We start from the raw sequence: 21,102 nt of genomic DNA on the forward strand, positions 1-21,102 counted from the left end.
GGGATGAGATCGGGACTGTCAGCTTGTGCCTCAACCAGATCTCGTCCTCGGGCGAAGAGATCGAAGGCAAGGAAAGCCCAGACCCAGCCTCCCGCACCCTTCCCGCCCGGTCCCACCTGCGCTCACCCTCTCTCCTTCCAGGAATGTACTCTGGCTTCCTGCCTTGCTTTGGCCCCAGCTTCCTGACTCTGCGTGGGGGTAAAAAAGGCCCCTTTCAGGATCTACGGAGACACTGTAAGCTCCTCGTGTCAGCTCTAGGGACAGCGGAGGTAAAAGTTATCACTGTAAAACTAGAGGCCGAGCAATGCCTGGGGAGGACTCGGCCCTGAATTCTGACCACCACACTCCAGCCGAGGACAGGAAACTGTACATAAGTAGCCATGTGTCTGTGGGACAAAAGCGGTTGGCCCCATAAAGGGACAGACGGGGTGCTGTAGACAGTCCCGGAGGAAGGGCACTGAGACGAGACCTTGGGTAAGACTTTCGGCAGGTTTCAGGAAAGGGCTTGGCGCAGATAGACGTGGAAAGGCGTGGGGATAAATGCCAGAAACCCAGCTCGAATTGGCTTAAATGAAAAAGTTAGGAGGCTGGAAAGGACTCTGGGTGAGGAGGAGCCCCAGGCGCCCCAAGGCAGACGCTGGGAGGAGGCTCCTTCCCTCCCTCTCCCCCCAGCGCCGGCTGGGAACCAGGGAAGCACTCTAATTGGCCTCCCTCGGTCGTTGTGTGGTCTCCTCCGACCAATCACTGTGGCCAAGGAGGCGGCGTGTGCCCTGATTGGCCAGTCGAGGAGCGCATGCTCAGTGGTTATCAGCCCCGGTCCAGCGGGATCCTTCAAGGTGGCTGGCACGTGGTCTGCATGAGCATAAGTAGTGGATGCTAAGGGTTGTAGAAAAGGGATCCGGCCCAGAGGTTCCCAGCCACACAGGTGTCTGGCGTGTCTGGAATTCTTTCCGGAGTTTGTGGCTGGAGACACCTGGAGGCAGGCCGGCAGGCAGGCAGTCACGGACCACCTTGTCCTTGATGTGGGAAATTCCGGCGGCAGGTGCCAGCCCTTTCTCTCTCACCCCTTCTCTCCATTTCCTTCTCTCTTGCCATAGTGTGTTCACAACTCTGTTAAGGATGGGTTAGCTTACCGAGGCCGAGTCTACATGGAGTTAGTCACCCAAGTCAAGTCCCAGCAAGAAACTTGGATAAAGGATCTCTCCCCGTGACGTGATCCGGGGTGGATGGTAACTATGGGAAACAGCCTGGGGAAGAGAGCCCCTCGGCCTGCCCCCAGATCTACCGTGGACCCCAGTTTCTGACCCTGTACCAACCCTGACTGAGCGAGCTGTTGGATGTGTAAAGATGCTTGCTCAATCCGCCTTAGTATTTACTAAGTCTGCACTGGCACCTTCATGTTTGCCAATCTCCAGTGGTAAGGTAAGGCTGGTGGAAGGGTGGGGGCACCCAGTAAAGATAAGGTTCATTTTAAGAAATGCATAACCTACTGGAGGAAGAATGTTCATCGATGCCCTAGTTCTCAGGGCTTTGAAAAATAATGTAAGGGTTTTGGATTTCTTCCCAAAGCCAGTGAAGGACCATTGAATTGACAAAGGGCATGAGGAGCAGTATTAACAATAGATTAGAGGGGAGTAGGTTGGGATTACCCAGTAAGGAGATTTGGGGAGACAGTCCTGGTAGAGGATAGTTTGAGGAGACAGATTCCAGAGACCCTTTGGAAACAGAATAGTCAGAGTCAGTGACCAACAAGACATAAGAAGTGAAGCTGACCCTCTAAGCTCGTGTCCATTCTCTGCTTCAATGGACAAGGTAGTCAGGGGTGTCAGGCACCAAGGTGGGCCCTCTGGAGGAGGAGCAGGTCTGGGGAAGATAATGAATCCCATCTCTGACAGGTGCTTGTGAAACATCCACATTGCAAGCTCTTGAGACTGCTAGCCACCAGGATGGTCCACCAGGGTTTTGCACCTGTGGTCTGGAATTTATGACTCAGGGAGAGAAGTGGAAGTGGAGAAAGGAGAAGGAGTCTGAGCGTGGAGCTTCAGGAGCCATAGGCTGAGAGGCAGGGGAGGGGAGTCTGCAGAAACCCTTTCGGGAGGGGAAAAAGGGTGATTGGTGGATCTCCAATGTGCATGAGAGAGCGCGGCGAGAACCGAAGGGTGTCTGCAAGTTTCTCAGGAAGGCCCTGGTAGCCATGCTCAGGAGATGCTGGCCACCGTAGAAGAGAGGGAGAAGTTGGAGACAGGGTGAGGAAACAAGATACCAAGAAACTTGTATGAGAAGTGGAGAAGACAAGATTGGGATGGCAGCCAGACAGGCTTCGGGTGGGAGACGATGGAGGGAGATAAGCCGGTGAGCAGGGGGGAATGCAGAAATAGAGCAGAAGCTGGTGACAGAAATGGAAGGGGCTGAGGTGGACAGAGGGCCTGGGCAGGTAAGAGCAATGGTGGGAAGGACATAATTAGGGGACAGTGAGCAGCTGAGGCAGGAAGTGGAAAGGTGCAGGTTTTCGGGGTGTGGTGTTGCGCCACCCCCAGCCCCGCACCCTGCCTGCCCTGGACCCACTCTTCTGGGGGGGAGGGCTTTAGACAAAAAGGAAGGTGCTCCTCCACTCAGAATGGGCCGGGCTGGCCTGACCAGAGTAGAGGCCCTTTCTGCCCAACTCCATGGAGGGGAGGCCAAGTGACAGAGGGTCCGAGAGGACTCAACTCTTGACCAACCGTGGTGCGAGAAGGGTCTCATTAAAGCCCTGGCTCACTCTGAAGAGAAGCAAAGGTGACTTTGAAAGAAACAGGGCATCTCTTCCCGATCTTCAGTGTGGCTTTGTTCTCCCCTTTACTATTGGATGGGGGATGGGTGATGGTTATCGTTTTAGAAACAGCAGAACCGCCAAAAGTATGGCCTGTGCGTCATCTTCCTCTCCTTGTACCCATGATGCCCAACTTTAAGAACCTGATCCAATTTGAGGTCAGCATCGGCCCCTATGGAAACAAGATGGACCTGAATTACAAGCCTCTAGTGTCAACCACACAGTACAGCCCAGTGATATATGATGGTAACCCATCAGATTATTCTGTAAGGAATAGAAGCCGGGTGTGGGAGTGCATGGCTGTAATCCCAGTACTTAGAAGGCTGAGGCAGGAGGATGGAAAGTTCAAGGCTACCATGGGTGACTTTGCAAGACCCTGTCTCAAATAAAAAATAAAAAGGGCTGAGGGTGCAGCTTAGTGGTAGGGTGCCCCCTTAGTTCAATCCCTACTACCAAAAAAAAAAAAAAAAAAAAAAAAAAAGTAGAAAGCAAGCAACGGTCTGCCAGGCCTGAGCGAGCTCTTCCATGGATATTAGCTCTGAAACATTCATAGGCATTGTTTACCCACATTTTATACATGGGGAAAATGACATTCAGGGTCATGAAGTCACTTGCCAATGTTTTAGTCAACTATTTTGCTGCTGTGACTACATGATCTGACCAGCACAATTATAGAGGAAGAACGATTTATTTGAGGGCTCAGAGGTTTCAGAGGTCTCAGTCATAGAAGGCAGCTCCGTTCCTCGGGGCTTGAGGTGAGGCTGAACATCATGGCGGAAGAGCGTGGCAGAGGGAAGCAGCTTCACATCACAGTGCTCAGGAAGCAGGAGAGACTCCACTCCCCGGATACAGAAATATATACCCCCAAAGCCACACCCGATTCCCACCTCCTCCAGCCACATCCTACCTGCCTCCAGGTAACACAGTTAATCCCATCTGGGATTAATTCATTGATCAGGTAAAGACTCTCAAAACCCAATCTTTTCTCCTCTGAGCCTTCTTACATTGTCTCACATGTGAGCTTTTGGGGGACACCCTCTTATCTAAACCATAACACCCCCCATTGCCTAGCGAATAGGCAGTGAACCAGAGTCAAAACTAGGTCTAGACTTCATGTTCTTCTTTAAACTCCTTTCCATATTACAACTTCTAGCCCCAATTTCCTTCACTACTCTGGAACTCCATTCATCCACCCAATTACCATCCACCCCCCATCCACCTGTCTACCCAGTGTCCATCTGGCTCCCTGCCCATCTGTCCACCTGGTGACCATCCCATCCCCCATCCATCCATCCACTCAGTGACCATCCACTCCCTGTCCATCCATCCTTGCCCATCATTGATCCCTGCCCATCCTCTCTGTCAAACACTCCATCAGTCACCATCCCTCGCTCATCCAGTATACATTTATTGGACCCTTTGGGCACGAGGAGAGTGGCATAGTCCCCTGCGGGCCAGCAGCATCAGAATCACCTGGGTACTTGTTAGAAATACACGATTCTTGACCTGACTCAAGACTCTCAAATCAGAAATTCTGGGGGTGGGGCCTTACAAGCCGTGTTTTAAACAAACCCTCTAGGTGATGGTGGTGTGCTAAAATTTGAGAACTGCGGCCACCACAAAACTGTCTCCCTTCATCTTCAGCTTCACCATCTCGTCACCCACCAAGAGCCTTTCTGTAGGTCCCAATACTCTGCCTAGTTTGTTTGATTTTGTTTGGGTACCAGGAATTGAACTCGGGGGCACTCAACACTGAGCCACATCCCCAGCCTTTTGTATTTTTATTTTGAGGACAAGGTCTCCCTGAGTTGCTTAGGTGCCCTCACTAAGTTGCTGCAGCTGACTTGGAACTTGTGATCCTTCTGCCTCAGCTTCCTGGGTTGCTGGGGTTAGAGGGGTGTGCCACTGCACCCTGCCGCTACCTGTTTTTTAAATAAAAGCTTTATTGGGATCAATGGCCTGGGAGCACTCTCTCCCCATTTCCCTCCCACCTCCCCAACCCTAGACAACTGCCGGTCTAATTTCTGTCCATAGGTTTTCCTACTCTGGACACTTCATGTACATGGAATCATACAATACATGGTTCTTCGTGACTGGTTCCCAGTATTTTACATACTGTTCTGCTGCTTTTTATATTATGAAATGCATACACCAAAAAGTTTATGTGCAGTGTAAAGTTCCCATGAACTCACCACCCACCTTAAAATGCAGAAAATTGTTAGTGTCTTCGAAGATGCTGAACCAGTCACCCCAGAAAGGACCCCGATCCTCTTATGCCAATCCTCCTTATCTTCCTAATTCTTACCCCCACGTGTGAACTCTTAGCGTGCTGCTTTTCTGTTTGCCGGAAGTGTACTCTTGTCCCCTGCGTTCGTCTGTCTCACGTCATCCTTCAGCAGCGTGTATTTATAGAGGTCTGTGGGGTTGCAGTCCCCGCTCCACGGCATGATCAGGCCGTAGATTATGTGGATAGGTAGACCTTTGGGTTGTGTCTTTTTTGGCTAGTCTAATGATTTTGTGATGAACAGCCCTGTACATGTCTCCTGGTCACAAGCACCAGGCCTCCTCTAAATTATACACCTAGGAGTGGACGAGACCCTCCAAGCAAAAGTGATTATACCAAATTACACTCCCAGCGTGGTATGGGAACTGCCGTAGGCTCCGCTCTCACCACTACTTGGTGTTGCCCGGCCTTTTCATTTTAACCGGTCTAGTGAAGGAGAGCTCGCATCTCGCAGGAACTTCATTTGCTTTTTCCCGACTCTAAATGAGGGCGGAGCATTTTCTCATGTGAATACAGACACATGATTTTTCCTTGTGTGTAAACGTGCTCATCTGTTTCATCATCCCATTTGGCTGCATTTTTCTTAGTGATTTGTTCATTGATTCTCTCACCAGATCTGTTCTGTGAATTCACCACCCAGCTGAAAATAGAAAATTGGTCATTGCTTTCTTTCTTTCTTTTTTTTTTTTTTTTTTTTTTTGGTACCAGGGATGCTTAACCACTGAGCCACATTGCCACATCCCCAGCTCTTATTTTTTATTTTTATTTTTTTTAGTTGTAGATGGACACAATACCTTTATTTAATGAATTAATTTATTTTTGTGTGGTGCTGAGGATCGAACCCAGGGCCTCACACGTGCTAGATGAGTGCTCTACCACTGAGCCACAACCCCAGCCCTTTTTATTTTTTATTTAGAGACAAGGTCTCACCAAGTTGCTTAGGACCTTGCTAGGTTGCTGAGGCTCACTTCACACTCATAGTCCTCCTGCCTCAGCCTCCTGAGCCGAAGGGATCACAGACACTCATTCACATATGTGTCAGCGAAGGGACTGATCAAGTCTTTGTCTGTCTTTCACCAACTTGCCTCTTTGGCATCCTCTGTATTTTGGATTCAAGTCCTTCATCAGATATATTCTGCAATATTTTCCCAGTCTCTCACTTGGCTTGATTTCTAGTGCCTTTTTAAAATCAGAAGTTTCTATTTTTCCCCTTTTTTTTAATCTTTATTTTTACAGACTACATTTTGATCCATTGTACCCAAATAGGGTACAGCTTTTCATTTCTATGGTTGTGCATGATGTAGATTCAGACCATTTGTGTAATCATACATGTACATAGAGTAATGCTGTCTGTCTCAGTCCACTGTCTTTCCTTCCCCCACCCCTCCCGCCCCATTTCCCTCTGTACCATCCAAAGTTCCTCCATTCTTCTCTTATCCCCCTACCACCCCCTAGAAGTTTCTGTTTTTTAAAAAAAATATTTTTTTTAGTTGTAGAGGTACATAATATCCTTACTTACTTATTTTTAACGTGTGGTGCTGAGGATCGAACCCAGGGCCTCACACATGCAAGGCAAGCGCTCTGCCACTGAACCACAGCCCCAGCCCCAGAAGTTTCTAATATTGATTTCAATTTGTGGATCATCTTTCCTTTTATGGCTCATACCTTATACGGCCTAAGGAATACTTGCCTTGGACCATGACCCAAGATTGTGAAGACGGTCTCCGGTGTTGCATTCCGTAAGTTTCCTAGGTTAGCTCCTTCGTGTAGGTTGATGATGATCTAATTCGACTTCATTTTTGCATTTGGTTATATCTCCCAGGAGGCACTCTTTACTGCTGTTCATTCTCATATTGCCTCCTGTGTTGAAGATCCATCAACCATAGACTGGTCTCTCTAGAATTTCATTGATTTATGTGTTGATCCTTATGCCAATTTAACACTGTCTTTTTAAAAGACATTTTTTAGTAGATGGACACAATACCTTTATTTTTTTTTAGTTTTTGTGGAGGGGGCACTGGACTACTGAGTCACATCCCCAGCCCTATTTTGTATCTTATTTAGAGAAGGGTCTCACTGAGTTGCTTAGGGCCTCGCTTTTGCTGAGCTGGCTTTGAACTCACAATCCTCCTGCCTCAGCCTCCTGAGCCACTGGGATTATAGGCGTGTGGGACCACGCCCAGCCTTTTCATTTTCTTCTTGGTATCTTTTGCAGTGCGGATATTTTAAATTTGAATCAAATCCAATTTATTTTTAATATTGTCTAAAAACTCTTTACCAGACCCAAGATTACGAAAGTTTTCTATTTTTCTTTTTAATAGTTTTAGTTTTTACATTTAACTCTATGATTCACTTTGTTCTCTTTAATTTTTTTCCTGTGATTCATTTTAAATCAATCTCTGTGTGGACACTGGATTGTTCCAGCCCCATTTGTTGAAAAGACAACCCTTTCCCCATGTGGGTTTTCTTAGATTGTATCTTAAAATACTTATTCAGTCCCACTGTTCGTCTTCCTACGCCCAGGGCCCCACTTTTGGGTTGGACGGTTCTCCTTGGTTTTCTCCTGTCTGTCATTTCCCCCTGATCTTTTTTGGACTCCTTCCTTCCATCTTATTTTGGTCACTTTCCTGATTTCCTCCCTCACTTCTGTGGAGCCATCTCTCCACCATATCATTGGTTTTTCTCTCTCTAGAAACTCTGACAAAAATGCCTAAAATCCAGAACCCTGGCTCACTCACAGATATACCCAAACCTTATGACTTCCTATTTGTTGTTTTTGTTTTTTTGTAGTACTGGGGATGAACCCAGGGCACTTAACCACTGAGCCACATCCCCGACCTTTTCGTTTTTTATTTTGAGACAGAGTCTCATTTAGGGCTTAGGGCCTCGCTAAATGCTGAGGCTGGCTTGGAACTGTGATCCTCCTGCCTCAGCCTCCCAGACTGCTTGGATTACAGTGTGTGCCACCATGCCCAACCCTATTTTTTGATGTTTTGTTTGTGTTTTGTTTTTTGGTACCAGGAGAACCTAGGGGCACTCAACCACTGAATCACATATCCTGCCCTTTTTATATTTTATTTAAAGTCAGGCCCTCAGGGCTAGGGATATAGCTCAGTTGGTAGAGAGCTTGCCTTGCAGCACAAGGCCCTGGGTTCAATCCCCAGTACCGCTAAAAAAAAAGGGCCTCATTAAGTTACTGAGGCCGCTAAATTGCCAGTGTGGCCTTGAACTCAAGATCCTCCTACCTCAGCCTCTTGAGCACTGGGATCAGTCATGGGGCACTGCATCTAGCTATGTTGGATGTTTATTCCTTTTGTCCTGTCCTTCCCAGCATCTTCCCCATGACCTGCACGCCCTGCACCCCGGCTCACAGAAATACCACACACACACACACACACCCACCCACACACACACACATTTTTTTTCACATTCTTTTCTGAGAAGAAGCTCAAAGTAATTTAGCATTTTAAAAATCCTCTTGCAGGACTATTGACTGTCTTTAGTTAAGGACATTTTGGGGGAGAGACGTGTGAGTGGGTCGAGTGCTCAGCCCATTACAGATGTCTCAGTGCATCTTAGGTAGGGTACTCTAGGCTTGGCCCTAATTCTAAATGAACCTTGAATCTCAGTGCTTAACAAAACAAGTTTACCTCTTACACCAGGTTCTGCATGGATGGTGCTGATTAGAGGGTTCTCTGGCAGGGCAGGCCCTAGTGGGGATCAGCTGCTTGCCCCTCGAGGGTGAAGTCATCTCTCTGCCAGTAGGACATGAGGGTGGCCATGGAGCAAGGGACGAGAGACTGGAGACTCAGTGGAGATTTCAGGATCCTGGCAGTGGCAATATGCTCCTGTACCCATTGACCAGAATGATCTCATAGCCCACGTGACGGTAAGATGCTGGGAACCATGTACCTCAAAGAAAATGGAATGAACACAGCATTGTTTGTCGTAGGGTGATAAAAGTGAGACATTTCTAAACATCCTCCCCCTTCTGCCAAAATAAATAAATAAATAAAGTCGATGCCATCTCACCCCTGCCAAAGTAGATGGGAAAAGTCCTTAGGGTGTACTATGTCTCTTGACCCCACTCAAGCCCAGACGTTGAAATCTTTCCCACCACCAATGCTGGCCCCTTGGTGTCTCTGCAGATATGAAGAGAACTCATGTGGCAGAAGGGAATGACCCCATATGGAATGAGGACACACAGGGCAAGCCCAGAAGAGGAATCAACGACCCCAACAGCAAGGGGCGGTGGTGGGGGTCCAGCAGTTGCCCAGAGGTCTGGGGAGCAGACAGGGAGCCTCACCCACTTTCCGGAGGCCAAGGCATTTCCAATCTGACAAGGTCACATTCCCACAGCTCTCCTAGTGCTTCTTCCCCAACTCTGGGTGGACCACGGTGTAGCCCATCTGTTGATCTGGGCCAGGCCATCCTCATCTATCTAGAAGCCCAAAGCAGAGACAAGGATCCCCATTTTCCTCTTTAATCCATTTCTGCTGCCCCACCCCCCAAGCCCCTTAACTCCTAACCCACCTTTACAGTTCAAGCCAAGGAACCCGGATGGGATACCCCATGCCTTGGGCAAGATAGCGAATGCCATCTCAGGAAATTAGACATGAGGGAAGCTCCTGGGTTTTAGGAAAACATGGTGTCAGGCCCTGCCCCAGCCTTTCCTCACTAGGAAGATGTGACGGGGAGGGTGAAGGAAGGATGCTGACTTCTCCATGCCCTCCACAGACCCTAATATGGTACCTCTGGAACCGTCCCCTGGAAAAAGACTCCTTCCTACAAATCATCCTTCGGGACATGAGCCCATCAAAGAAAGAAAGGTGAGGCCGAGAGGAACAGGGGAGCCTGACTCCCCGACCAAAGCAGCGCTGGATCCATCTCTTCTCTCTCGCAACTCATTCAGATGCAAGGACAGGGTGCCCTTCAGTCAATCAAGGAGGAAAGGGGGTGGGGACTGGAAGGCTGTTAGTTCAAGTTGGCTAGAATCGGAACCTGGGCTTCCAGCAGCGGCCATGACCTTCTGAAGCCACCTCGACTTCCTGCTTCTCCCTTGCTGAATCCTGGCTTCCTATCATGGCCCCATCTAATGTCCCACTGAGACTAACATCCCCTTGGGAGTGAAGTTATTCCAGTTCAGAGAATCTGATTGGCTCAGCTTTGGTCAGGTGCCCACTCTTGGTCCAATCAGTAGTACTTGCTTGGGAGCTCCAAGCCATTTCCCAGAGAGTGGAGGGCCCTGGGCCCTCTGGTGGATCTTCTGCTTCCCCAGGAGGTTCTTTAGCCCCAGCTAAGGCCATTCCTGGGACAGGGGAGGAGAGCCCTCCCCCTGGCTTGGATCTCACACCTGCTCCTTGCCTCCCTAGGTTCATCGGCGTGGCCACGATACTGCTCAAGTCATTGGAGAAAAAATCACGTGAGATCCTTTTCATGAAGGACCTGATGCTGCTCAACCATTCCATGGAGCCCACAGATGTGAGTCAAGCCCAGGAAGGCCGAGGCAGGCAGCTTGGGAAATAAGAGCAGCTGGTAGAGCTGAGCTTCTGCACTGGAGCAGGGCAGCAGCCCACTGCCGTTGTGTCCAGATTCCCCCACCCTGACACGCACCTGGCGTCTCCCCATCCAGCCATCTATTGGGAAAGATCAATTGAAAGAGTAAACACTGGGATGCAAAATTGAGTTTTAGCCGACACTTGAAGGCAGGCAGGGGCTTTTTGCAGGGAAAGGACAGGCTTGGCACGAGCAGAGTGGAGCTGGTGCATGGGAAGCCAAAGACAGGCTAACTAGAATCCCAGCACCCCCTGTGATTGGCTCAGGTGCCTATTTCTCTACTCGGTCTTAAGTTGCAAATGGGAACAAAAATTAGGGCAGCCGTCAGGTGGTTATTCATCAAGTCCTGGTCATTTGAGGCTGATGGGCATTGTCTGGCTTCCTGGATGGTTGTTAGAGATAGTGGTCTGACTTCCCAAGAGGTGGACTTCCCAAGGCTGGCTTCCTGGGCTGGTTGCTCTAGATAACGGATTGGCTTCCCTGCAGGTTGCTGCCATCGCCGTCATTGTTTTACTTTTCGTGTGCGTGGCCTCCTTCATTTGTATATTCAGTCTGTCAGGAGGGCCTGCCTTTTCCCAGCGGGCAGGAAAAGAAGGCAAATCCAGGCGGGATCCTCAGCACTTGGAGAAGAGGCGGGTGGGCTGCCTCTGCTTCTGGCACACGGTGGGAGGATGAAGGTGAGGTGGCAGAGCTGAGGCAGGGGGTGGCCGAGTTGAAGGACCCTGGGGTCTGTGCTGCTGAGTGGCGGCCTTGCTCTGGTGGCTCAGCCCTTGGGGATTGTAGCGAGGGATCCTGGTGAGGTGTGAAGCTGGTTCGTGGCGAGGACTCGGGAGGCAGGACGTCAGCGAGGAGGTCTTTGAGGAGGTCGGAGATGCTGAACTACGGGGAGAGATGGTTCTGGATGGGCGCCCCGTCACCTCCTCCTCTCCTCACCACCCTCTTGCCACCATCTTCTGCCATCGCCACCACTGTGCGGCTCCTTCATCTTCCTGGTGTTCTCCGCTGTACCCACTGCTCTCCCCTCTTCGGTTTATGACTTCCCTGCTCCCGAGCCACGCACGGTGTGGGCCCGTATCATGGGCGTTGCCACTAACCTCCAGAGGATTGGCTGTGGACCCAGCAGGCCTGGGAGGGGTTCCGAGTGCTGTGACTCTGCCAAGGATTCCAGGGTCCGGCTGGCAAATCCCCCGCCTTTGCTTTGCAGTGTACTGTCAATCTACAGGTGTACCATATGACCCAAGAGGACTTCGAGAGAACAGGTTTGTCCTTCCCTGGGCTTCTCCAAGCCGAGCTCCATGGCTCTTTGGGAACCTTTGACAACCCAGCCCTAGAGGCTGTCAGAAGGATCGTGACCAGGTTAGGGTCCCCTGGGAACCACACAGATTTAGTGGCCAGCTCCGCAGACATCTGGCTAAGGTCATCCGTCTCCTGGTGTGTCCACTCACCATCTCCAAACAAAGGCCCAGCCTTCGGTGGGCATAGGGGGAGACGGGATGGCCATTGCCAAGAGCCCCCAGTGTGAAGAGTTGGGTTCCGGGGATCCACAGTCACCGAGGGTGGCCGGGGCCCCTGGGAATGTTCTGGCGAGGACGTGTCAGAACAGTCAGGGGCCTCTCGGGCCGTGTTTTCGGTCAGTGGCTGGTCGTGGGGGGCAGAGTGGTGGAAAGCAGGGAATGCCTCCACACCCCCCTGAGCTCCAGCCTCGGCCCTCCCTGGTCTGCTCTCCCAGACAAGGAAGACCTGCTGGGCATAACTGTGAAAGAGGCCGTCCGTCAGAAACTGATGGTCCCCGGCACCACCGTGCCAGGGCCCCCCTGTCTTCGAAGCCCCAGCACTTTCAGGTGAGGCCCCTCCAGGTTGAAAGTCATATGACCCACCTGACATCTTTACTGTGCTCCCCAGCAGCTCCTTCCCTCCACAAGGTCACGGTCAGACCCAGCTTCAGGGTCTCAGATCCTCCTTGCTCCCCTGCTCCTCCAGGGGCCTTTCTGGGGGGCTGGAGGCGGTTGGTGAGGTGGGAGGAGGGGCCCGGTGTGCACCTGCAGGCCCCCTGTAGATGCTGGGGAGGCAGAAGGCATGGACCCGCCCTTCTAAGTCCTCGGACTGTTGGCTACACAAGCGAGGCTCCAACAAGGTCAAAGTGAACTATGCGAGAGGGCTGAGGACGGTGTGAGGGGGCACAGGGGAAGTCCAGAAGCCATCCCATGTCTTACCAACTTCCCTCTGATTCTACCCTGTGGCCTAACATTGCTGCCACAGTTCTGGCCAGCTCCCAGCAGGCCACCTAGCCGGGCATGGTGGCACAAGCCTGTAATCTCAGCAGCTAGGGAGGCTGAGACAGGAGGATCTCAGGTTCAAAGCCAGCCTCAGCAGCAGCAAGCACTAAGCAACTCAGTGAGACCCCTGTCTCTAAACGAAATAGAAAATAGGGCTGGGGATGTGGCTCAGTGTTTGAGTGCCCCTGAGTTCAATCCTGGTACAAAAAAAAAAAAAAGGAAAAGAAGAGGAAGGTCAGCAGGCCACCCACGCAGGAGGCAAAGTCAGCATTGACTCCCCTCTTCCTGCATCCAGTCAATGGCCAAATCCCAGCTCTTCCTGTCGCCAACTGCCCCGCTTCTCCCGTTCCATGCCCATCCCCTGCCTGGGGCCACCCCTGTCATTTCCCGCCACCACACAGACGGCCTCCTCCTGAAACTCCCAGACACCGCTCTCTCCTGCCGTTCTTCCTTTCTTTGGTGAACCCAGAACCTTGCACATGCTAGGAAAGTGCTCTACCCCTGAGCTGCACCCCCAACCCTCCCGTCGATTTTTTAGTAAAGTGGTCGTCTTTGAAAGCAAAGATGTCCGGCCATCCTGTCAGACACCTGCTTTAAAAAACTCCAGTGTCCTGGGAGAAAATCTAGCTCTTTACAATGGCAGCCCAGGACTTTGCTAACCAAGGTTGCCCTGGTCCAGCTGCTCCTAGCTTTCCCCAGGGGATCTCTCCCTACCCACAGCACGTAGAATGCTGCTTCTCAGAACAACGGAAAGAACAGTCCCTGGGGAGCAGGGGAGCCTGGGCCCCCAGGGTCTCCTGTGTGTCTCCTCTATAGGTTCGGAGTGAAGGGTGTTTGAAGGGCGACAGCTCATGAGCAACAACATCAAGGCCATAGTGAAGGTGACTATTGCAGGCCACCAGCATAACACGCGGATGAAGATGGGGAGCAACCCCTTCTTCAACGAGGTAGGCTACACGGGGCAGGCAGGGCACGCGGGCAGGCGGGAGGTGGAGGTGAGTGCTCCCGCAGGCTTCTCATCAGGGTGTCTTCAGGTAGCTCTCCTACAAGCATTTACCGAGCGCCTGCTGGGGGCTGGGCACTGTGCTTGGCACGGGGAATACAGAACGCCATCATCTGGAGCCTTGCGTTTGAGGCGCTAGTGGTCCGGTGGGAGCGGGCCCAGCATGTGAACCCCAAAGCAATTTCATCAGGGAAAAAGAGGGCTGGCAGTCTGGGAGCACTATTAACAGAGCCTCAAAAAAGGAGGTCAGGCTGGGATAGAGCTCAGTTGGTAGCGTGCCTGCCTCGCAAGCACAAGGCCCTGGGTTCAATCCCCAGCACCAAAAAAAAAAAAAAAAAAAAAATGCAGGTCAGACCATGTCGCTGCTGGATCCCCAATTTACAGCATCATGTCTGATCTATGTCTGTTCATTGGTGAAGAGATGAACGAATGAAAGACCACAGGACAATGGAAGATGGGCAGAGTGAGCGGGCAGTGAGGCTGGGGCAGCAGCAGAGGGACTCAGACAAGGCTCCATAGACCTTGGGGGAAGAGTCTACCAGGGAAAGATGGAGGGGGGTTGTGGGGGAGGGAGATGAGTCAGAAGAAAGGAACGGTGTTTTCAAAAGACCTGGAAGCAAGAAGCGACTTCATTTGTTGTTAGAACTGCAAATATGGGGATGGCTGGATGGGAGTCTACAAAATAGAGTGGAGTCCTCTCATGGACAGCCCTCGGGAGCCATGGAGGGCTTAAGCAGGAGAGTATCAGAAGAAAGGAGGTTCTGGCTACTGCAGGGAGTTGGGCAGGGCAACATAGGAGGTGAAGGCTTTTCATCACTGTGACCAGAATACCTGTTATGGTTTGGATGTGAGGTGGTCCCCCAAAAGCTCATGTGGGAGACAAGACAAGAAGGTTTAAAGGAGAAATGATTGAGTTATAGAGTCTTAACCCAAGCAGTGAATGAATCCCCAATGGGATCAACAGAGTGGTAACTGGAGGTGGGTAGGGTGCTGCTGGAGGAGGTGGGAATTGGGGCGTGCCTTTGGGGTATATATTTTGTATCTGGAGAGCGGAGTCTCTCTCTGCTTCCCGATCACCATGTGCGCTGGCTCCCTCCACCACGCTCTTCCACCATGATGTTCTGCCTCACCTGAGCCCTGAGGCATGGAGCCTGCTGACTATGGAATGGGACCTCTGAAACTGTGAGCCCTCAAATAAGCTTTTCCTCCTCTGTAATTGTTCCGCTCAGGTTTTTAGTCACAACAGTGAAAAAGCTGGCGAAAGCAATACCCAAGAACAACTTGGAGGAGGAAAAGATTATTCTGGTTCACAGCTTCAGAGGTTTAGTCCAGGGTGGGCCAACCCCGTTGCCCAAGGTGAGACAGGATATCCTGGTGGGTCTGTGCAGCGGAGGAGCGCTGCTCCATTCTTAGTGGCCAGGAAGCAGTCCTTCCTGGGCACACCCGTGACCCACCTCCTCCAGGCCCACCCCACCAGCCTGCAAAGACCACCCAGTTAGGTCATTGAAACTAGGATAGACTGAGTAGATCACGGCTGTCATAGTCCCATCTCTCAACACTGAACATTATTGCATTTTGACACAGGAGTTTTGGGGGGACACCTTGCATCCAGACACAACCACTGGGACAGCTAGCTGGTTAGGTTCTCCGGGGCCCCCTCCCCCTTTGCCTGGACAGAAAGCCCCCGGGAGCCAGGAATCCTGTGTTCCTGGAGGAACTTGAGGGTGGTCTTAAACTGAAAGTCATTGAAATGCTTCAGGTTGGGGAAAGAAGCACAGTGTTCTGAGGTTTCAGGTTTGTACTGGGTCCTTGATGGAGTGGTGGGAGAAACATGGGTCCACCTCACGCCCTACCAATTCTCTCTGCCTCGCAGATCTTCTTCCAGAATTTCCATGAGATTCCTGCAAAGTTCTTTGACGAGGTCATCTTGATCCAGGTGAGGAGCCAAACTGGTCGCCAGCAAAATGGCCCCACTTTCTTGTCCTGCTTCAACCCTGAGAAGCACTTCAACCCCAGCCCCTGCCCTTAGAGCCAGGGTCCCTTAAGATTGTCTCTCTGACCCCAAACAGCCTCTCTACCACCTTCTTCACCACCAGTAGCCCAGATTTCTCATTCATTCACTCATTTAACAAATGTCATGGATGGCCGACAGGCAGGCCTGAGAGGGGGCCCTGAGGTAGACAGGTAACCACTTCCATGTGCCAGGATTCTCACGTCCCCAGAGGCCCCTCAGAGTGGACGACTCCATTCTCCAACCAGAGGGAGCCACTCCCAGTGGAGAACACATGTCTGAGGAGAACAAGGAGCCTTCGCCCCCGGAAGCAGTTACATGTTCTTGGGAACGAGACAGAAACAACCCTGAGGAAATGTGGTGCCGAAAGTCAGGGCAATGCCTTGCTTTGTGTTGGCCTGGGGCGAGTGGGTTGCCTCTCTGATCCATGAAATGGAACTAAACATCTGAACCTCACAGGATTCCTCTGTGAAGTAAACGAGGAAAAAATCATGTGTAAGCACTGGCCATTAGGAATCATTCCACAAATCCCAGAGGACCCTGGATAGATCCTTCCTATTGCTTCCACAGGGGATGGGGGAAATTGGGGTTGTGAATAATTAAGATCTCTCTGGGAACTCCTCCTTGCAGGTGGTGAACTCATCATTGGCAAGATCCAAAGCAGAGATCGGGAGATTCCAAGTGAGCCCAGCATATAAAGTAGCAGGCTTGGTAAAAACAGTTGTACGGACCCCTCACTGGGTTCCAGGCTCAGGTCTAGGGGAAAGGAAGGATCCAGGCTTGCTTGGATCCACCTACCAACTAGGTGATTTAGACAAATTACTCTGAGCCTCTACTTCCTTGCCTGTAAAGTGGGAATAATAATAGACCCAACCTGCGGGGTCACTGTGAGAATTGAAGTATATAGCAATTAGGGAAGTACTGGGCGCCATCTTGAGTTACCCAAACCCATGATACTGTGCACACACGTCAAATCTCTGCTTCCAGGCCAGGGGAGTGAAGGAAACAAAAAGGCCAGCATTAAGCGTTGGAGAAACCCAAAGAAAGATTGCTGACCGTGAGGACAGAGTAAAACAATGTAATTTGAAAAGACACAGCTGATCGAGAAGGAGTTTATAGAGTCAGGGAGGGTTGAACTAAGAGTCTCAAAATCCAGGAATATCAGGAAAAGGTTGGTTGCTAGTTTAAATACACAACGCCTGGTTACATTTGAATCTTAGATAAACAACAGATACTTCTTAGATCTGTCAAAGGACAAAGTGACAATTTAGTTTAATGATTTTAATAGGTTTTATTTTGAGATTCCAGAATGGGGTGATACTTGATTACCCCATAAAACAGAATAATGGGCTGTACAGAGGTAGTTGGTTTTATGGACAGAGAATGACTGACAAAAAAAGAGAAACTAGCCAGGCATGGTGGTGCATGCCTGTAATCCCAGAGACTCATGAGCTGAGGCAAGTTCAAGGGCAGCCTGGGCAATTTAGCAAGACCCCACCTCAAAACACAGTAGGGCTCGGGATGCAGGTCAGAGGAAGAGTATCTGCCTAGCATGCGTGAGGCTCTGGGTTCAGATCCTACTTACCCCCTCCAAAATAATAAGATAGAAAAGCAAATTGGTCGTCACAGAGTTCCTTTTCTTGTGAGGTAGGGACAGGGGGACAGAATAATAGGAAAATAACTGACTGCTTAACAAGAAGTTCCTTTTCATAAGGATTAAAACAGAAGGAAGTTCATTGTCGTACAGATGCACCTGGTTGGGGAATTTGGCTCTTACTCTCCCGATTGTTAAGGTCACATAATAATTTAAGTGGTGGAACTTCAGCATGGGTGACTCACTTTGATATTTAGTCTAGTCTGTTGGGACTCAATGCAGTAGCTTGTCTAAAACAACAGACCCCTGTAATTTATATAAACAGTTATGATTCACTATGTCCCAAATATTGCTTGATTCCACACCAAATATTGCATATGGATACTGAAATTCAGTTTTTTTTTTTTTTTTTTTTCCAGTACCAGGGATTAAACCTAGGGGTGCTTAATCACTGCATCCCCAACCCTTTTTATGTTTTATTCAGAGACAGGGTCTCACTGAATTACTTATGGCCTCGCTAAGTTGTGATCCTCCTGCCTCAGCCTCCCAGCTGCTGGGATTACAGGCATGCGTCACTGTGCCCAGTCAGAATTCTTTAAAGTTTGTTCAAATCAGGATTCAAACCAGATTCATTCATTGCAGCTAGCTAATATGCAGTTTAGGTTTCTTATTCCATTGCCCCCCCCCATTTAAAAAATATTTTTTTTGTAGTTGTAGATGGACAGAATGCATTTACTTCATTTGTGTATTTTTATGTGGTGCTGAGGATTGAACCCAGTGCCTCACACATGCTAGGGCCAAGTGCTCTGCCACTGAGCTACAGCCCCAGTCCTCCGTTGGTCCCCTTTAAATTTTTTTTTTCTTTAGCTTGCAATTACTTGTTAAGGAAACAGTAGTTGTACCTGTTTATTCTCCAGTCTGGATTGCATTTCCAGGGAGTCGTATCTCATCCTCTGCCCCATTTCCCTATCCAGAGGCTTGATCAGGCTGGGAGCAATTATTTAGCAAGGTGACTTCAGCAGGAGGCGCAGAATGTCTGTGGGGCTCTTTCCTTGTCGGTAGCTATTCCTGGTTGCTGCCTAGATCTGCTGTTTATCAGGAGTGGCTGAGCCTGTATTTCCTTTGTTTTTGCTGTAGCTTTATTGGGATACAGTGGCTATAGAATGAATTGCACATATTTAAATGTGTAATCTATTTTAAAAAATAAGTACACACCCATAAAACCACCATCATAATCAAGATAATAAATATCTGTCATATTTATCATCCCCAAAAAGTTCCCTTCCTCTCACTTCATTCCTTACCTCTCCTCCCATCCCTAGCCAATCACTGAGTCTTCTTTCTTTTTTATTTTTTCCCCTCTTTCTTTCTTCTTTTCTCCTTTCTCTCCTCCTCCCTTCCTCCCTTCTTTCCTTTCCTGGGCATTGAACCCAGAAGTGCTTTACCACTAAGCTATATCCTCCAGCCTATTTATTTATCTATCTATCTATCTATCTATCTATCTATCTATGCTATCTATCTATCTATCTTTGAGACAGGGTCTTGCTAAGTTGCTGAGGCTGGCCTCAAACTTATGATCCTCCTGCCACAGCCTCCCATGTTGCTGGGACTACAGGCATGTGCCACCATGCCTGGCACTGATCTACTCTCTCTTGCTATAGATTGTTTACATTTTCTGGAGTGTCAGATAAATGGAATCCTATGGTATATACCCTTCTTCATCTTGCTTCTTTCACTATGCAGTTATTCTGAGCTTCATTCCATGTTGCACATAGCAACAGTTTGTTCCTTTTTATTGCTAATTGTCCATTGTATGGACATAAGGGTTTGTTTATCAGTTCATCTGTTAGTTGCCATTTAGACTGCTTCCATGCTGGGGCTATGACAGTGAAGCTACTGTAACATTTAGATACAAGTCTTAGTCTGGACACATGCCTTCATTTCTCTTGGGTAAAGCCTGTTCCAGGGCAGGGCCTCTTCACTGTTTTTAAGGCTCTGGCCACGTCTCTCAAACTCAGGATCCTCCTGTGCAGAGTGGAGGTGACAATGGGCCTCCCTTCCCAGTTATTGTAAAATTCAGACAAGTTAAGGCAAAGATTATGTCAAGCGCCAGTAGCAAATACAGTCATGGGGTAGGTGGGTGTGACAAACCTTGGCTGGAGGCATGTGATAAGTCAGGTTTCCCTACTATCACAAATCCCTGAGACTGCGTGCGTGCGTGCGTGCGTGCATGCACGCATGTGTGCACGTGTGTCCTGCCCTGGGGGACGGGGATGGTCACGGTAGGAGCAGAGGCTGTGGCTCTCCCTCTCCCTGGCCGAAGGCCTGAGGTCTGGTTCGGTGCAGGCCAGGAGGGTGTGTGTGGCCGGGGCTCATGGAAACACAGGCACACGGAAAGGCTTCTTAGGGTTCACAGTCATGGATGTTTCAGTCCATGATTGGACCTGTTCTTTTGGGTCTTTGGTGCCCCGTCATGACAGGAGTGCAGGGTGGAGCAAAGTAGCTCACTTCATGGCCAGGAAGTAGGGGGAGACAGAGGAAGGCGCCAGAGTCCCACCATCACCCTTTGGGGTCAGGCCCCCAATGTCCCTCCCCCTACGTTCCACCCCCCTTCCAAGAGTACCAAGCTGGGGACTGAGCCTCTAGCGCACGTGCGTTGGCGGAGGACGCGGAAGCTTGTGTCCAGCACGACACTAACCCTCACTCCACTCTTGTCTTTCCAGACAGACATTGGGTTTTATCTACCATTGTCCAGGTAGGTGACAGTTGTTACCCCTCCAGGTGTGTCCTACTGAGAAAAATCAAGCCGGGGTCAAATCACCCTCAAAATCCCACCACGTGGGGAGAGAGTATTAGAGGGCACAAATGACTTTCTGTACTTGATAATATTTTACTGTACTCTATGGTATTTTATCTTACTTTATTTATTTGTTTATTTATTGGTTCCAGGGATTGAACCCAGTACTTAACCACTGAGCCACATCCCCAGTCCTATTTTGCATCTGATTTAGAGACGGGATCTCACTGAGTTGCTTAGTGCCTTGCTAAGTTGCTGAGCTGGCTTTGAGGCTCGAGATCCTCCTGCCTCAGCCTCCCGAGCCACTGGGATTACAGGCGTGTGCCACTGCACCCAGCCCTTACTTTATTATAACAGCATCTTCTTCTGAACAACTCAGGGCATCCCTTTGGGTCAATGTTAACTTTTATTGCAACCCTGAGTTGGATTTCGTTTCATGAGTCCAGTATTGGGTGATTTAAGTTGGTTTTTAAAATATTTTTTTGACAACTAACAATTGTACATATTTATGGGGTACAAAGTGAAACTTCGATACATGTACACAATGTGTCCTGATCAATCAGGTAACTGGCATATTCATCACCTCAATCATTGTGTGTGTTTAACAGTCAGAATTCTCCTGCTGGCTATTTTGAAACAGACAATTTATATTTATATAGATAGATACATAGATAGATAGATAATATAAATATATATAATATAAATAAATATATATCACACAGATATATATCAATTATATAATATAAATCAATATATAAACAATATAATATAT

At 49.5% G+C, this 21,102-nt stretch overlaps 1 protein-coding gene across 1 annotated transcript in view; it reads left to right on the top strand.

Annotated features, from left to right (window-relative positions):
- FER1L5 (fer-1 like family member 5) overlaps positions 1–21,102 on the top strand; it is a gene marked incomplete at its 5' end in the record, with an annotated part of 77,747 nt that overhangs the window by 21,322 nt on the left and 35,323 nt on the right. The window contains 10 exon segments of the mRNA XM_079109529.1: positions 9,831–9,922; positions 10,466–10,574; positions 11,854–11,908; positions 12,379–12,449; positions 12,452–12,490; positions 13,742–13,750; positions 13,753–13,872; positions 15,802–15,864; positions 16,570–16,620; positions 20,261–20,288. Coding sequence (XP_078965655.1) covers positions 9,831–9,922; positions 10,466–10,574; positions 11,854–11,908; positions 12,379–12,449; positions 12,452–12,490; positions 13,742–13,750; positions 13,753–13,872; positions 15,802–15,864; positions 16,570–16,620; positions 20,261–20,288 — 637 coding nt within the window.

Source organism: Sciurus vulgaris (genome assembly GCF_902686455.1).
Source record: "Sciurus vulgaris genome assembly, chromosome: 14".
In the NCBI taxonomy this organism is placed as follows: domain Eukaryota; kingdom Metazoa; phylum Chordata; class Mammalia; order Rodentia; family Sciuridae; genus Sciurus; species Sciurus vulgaris.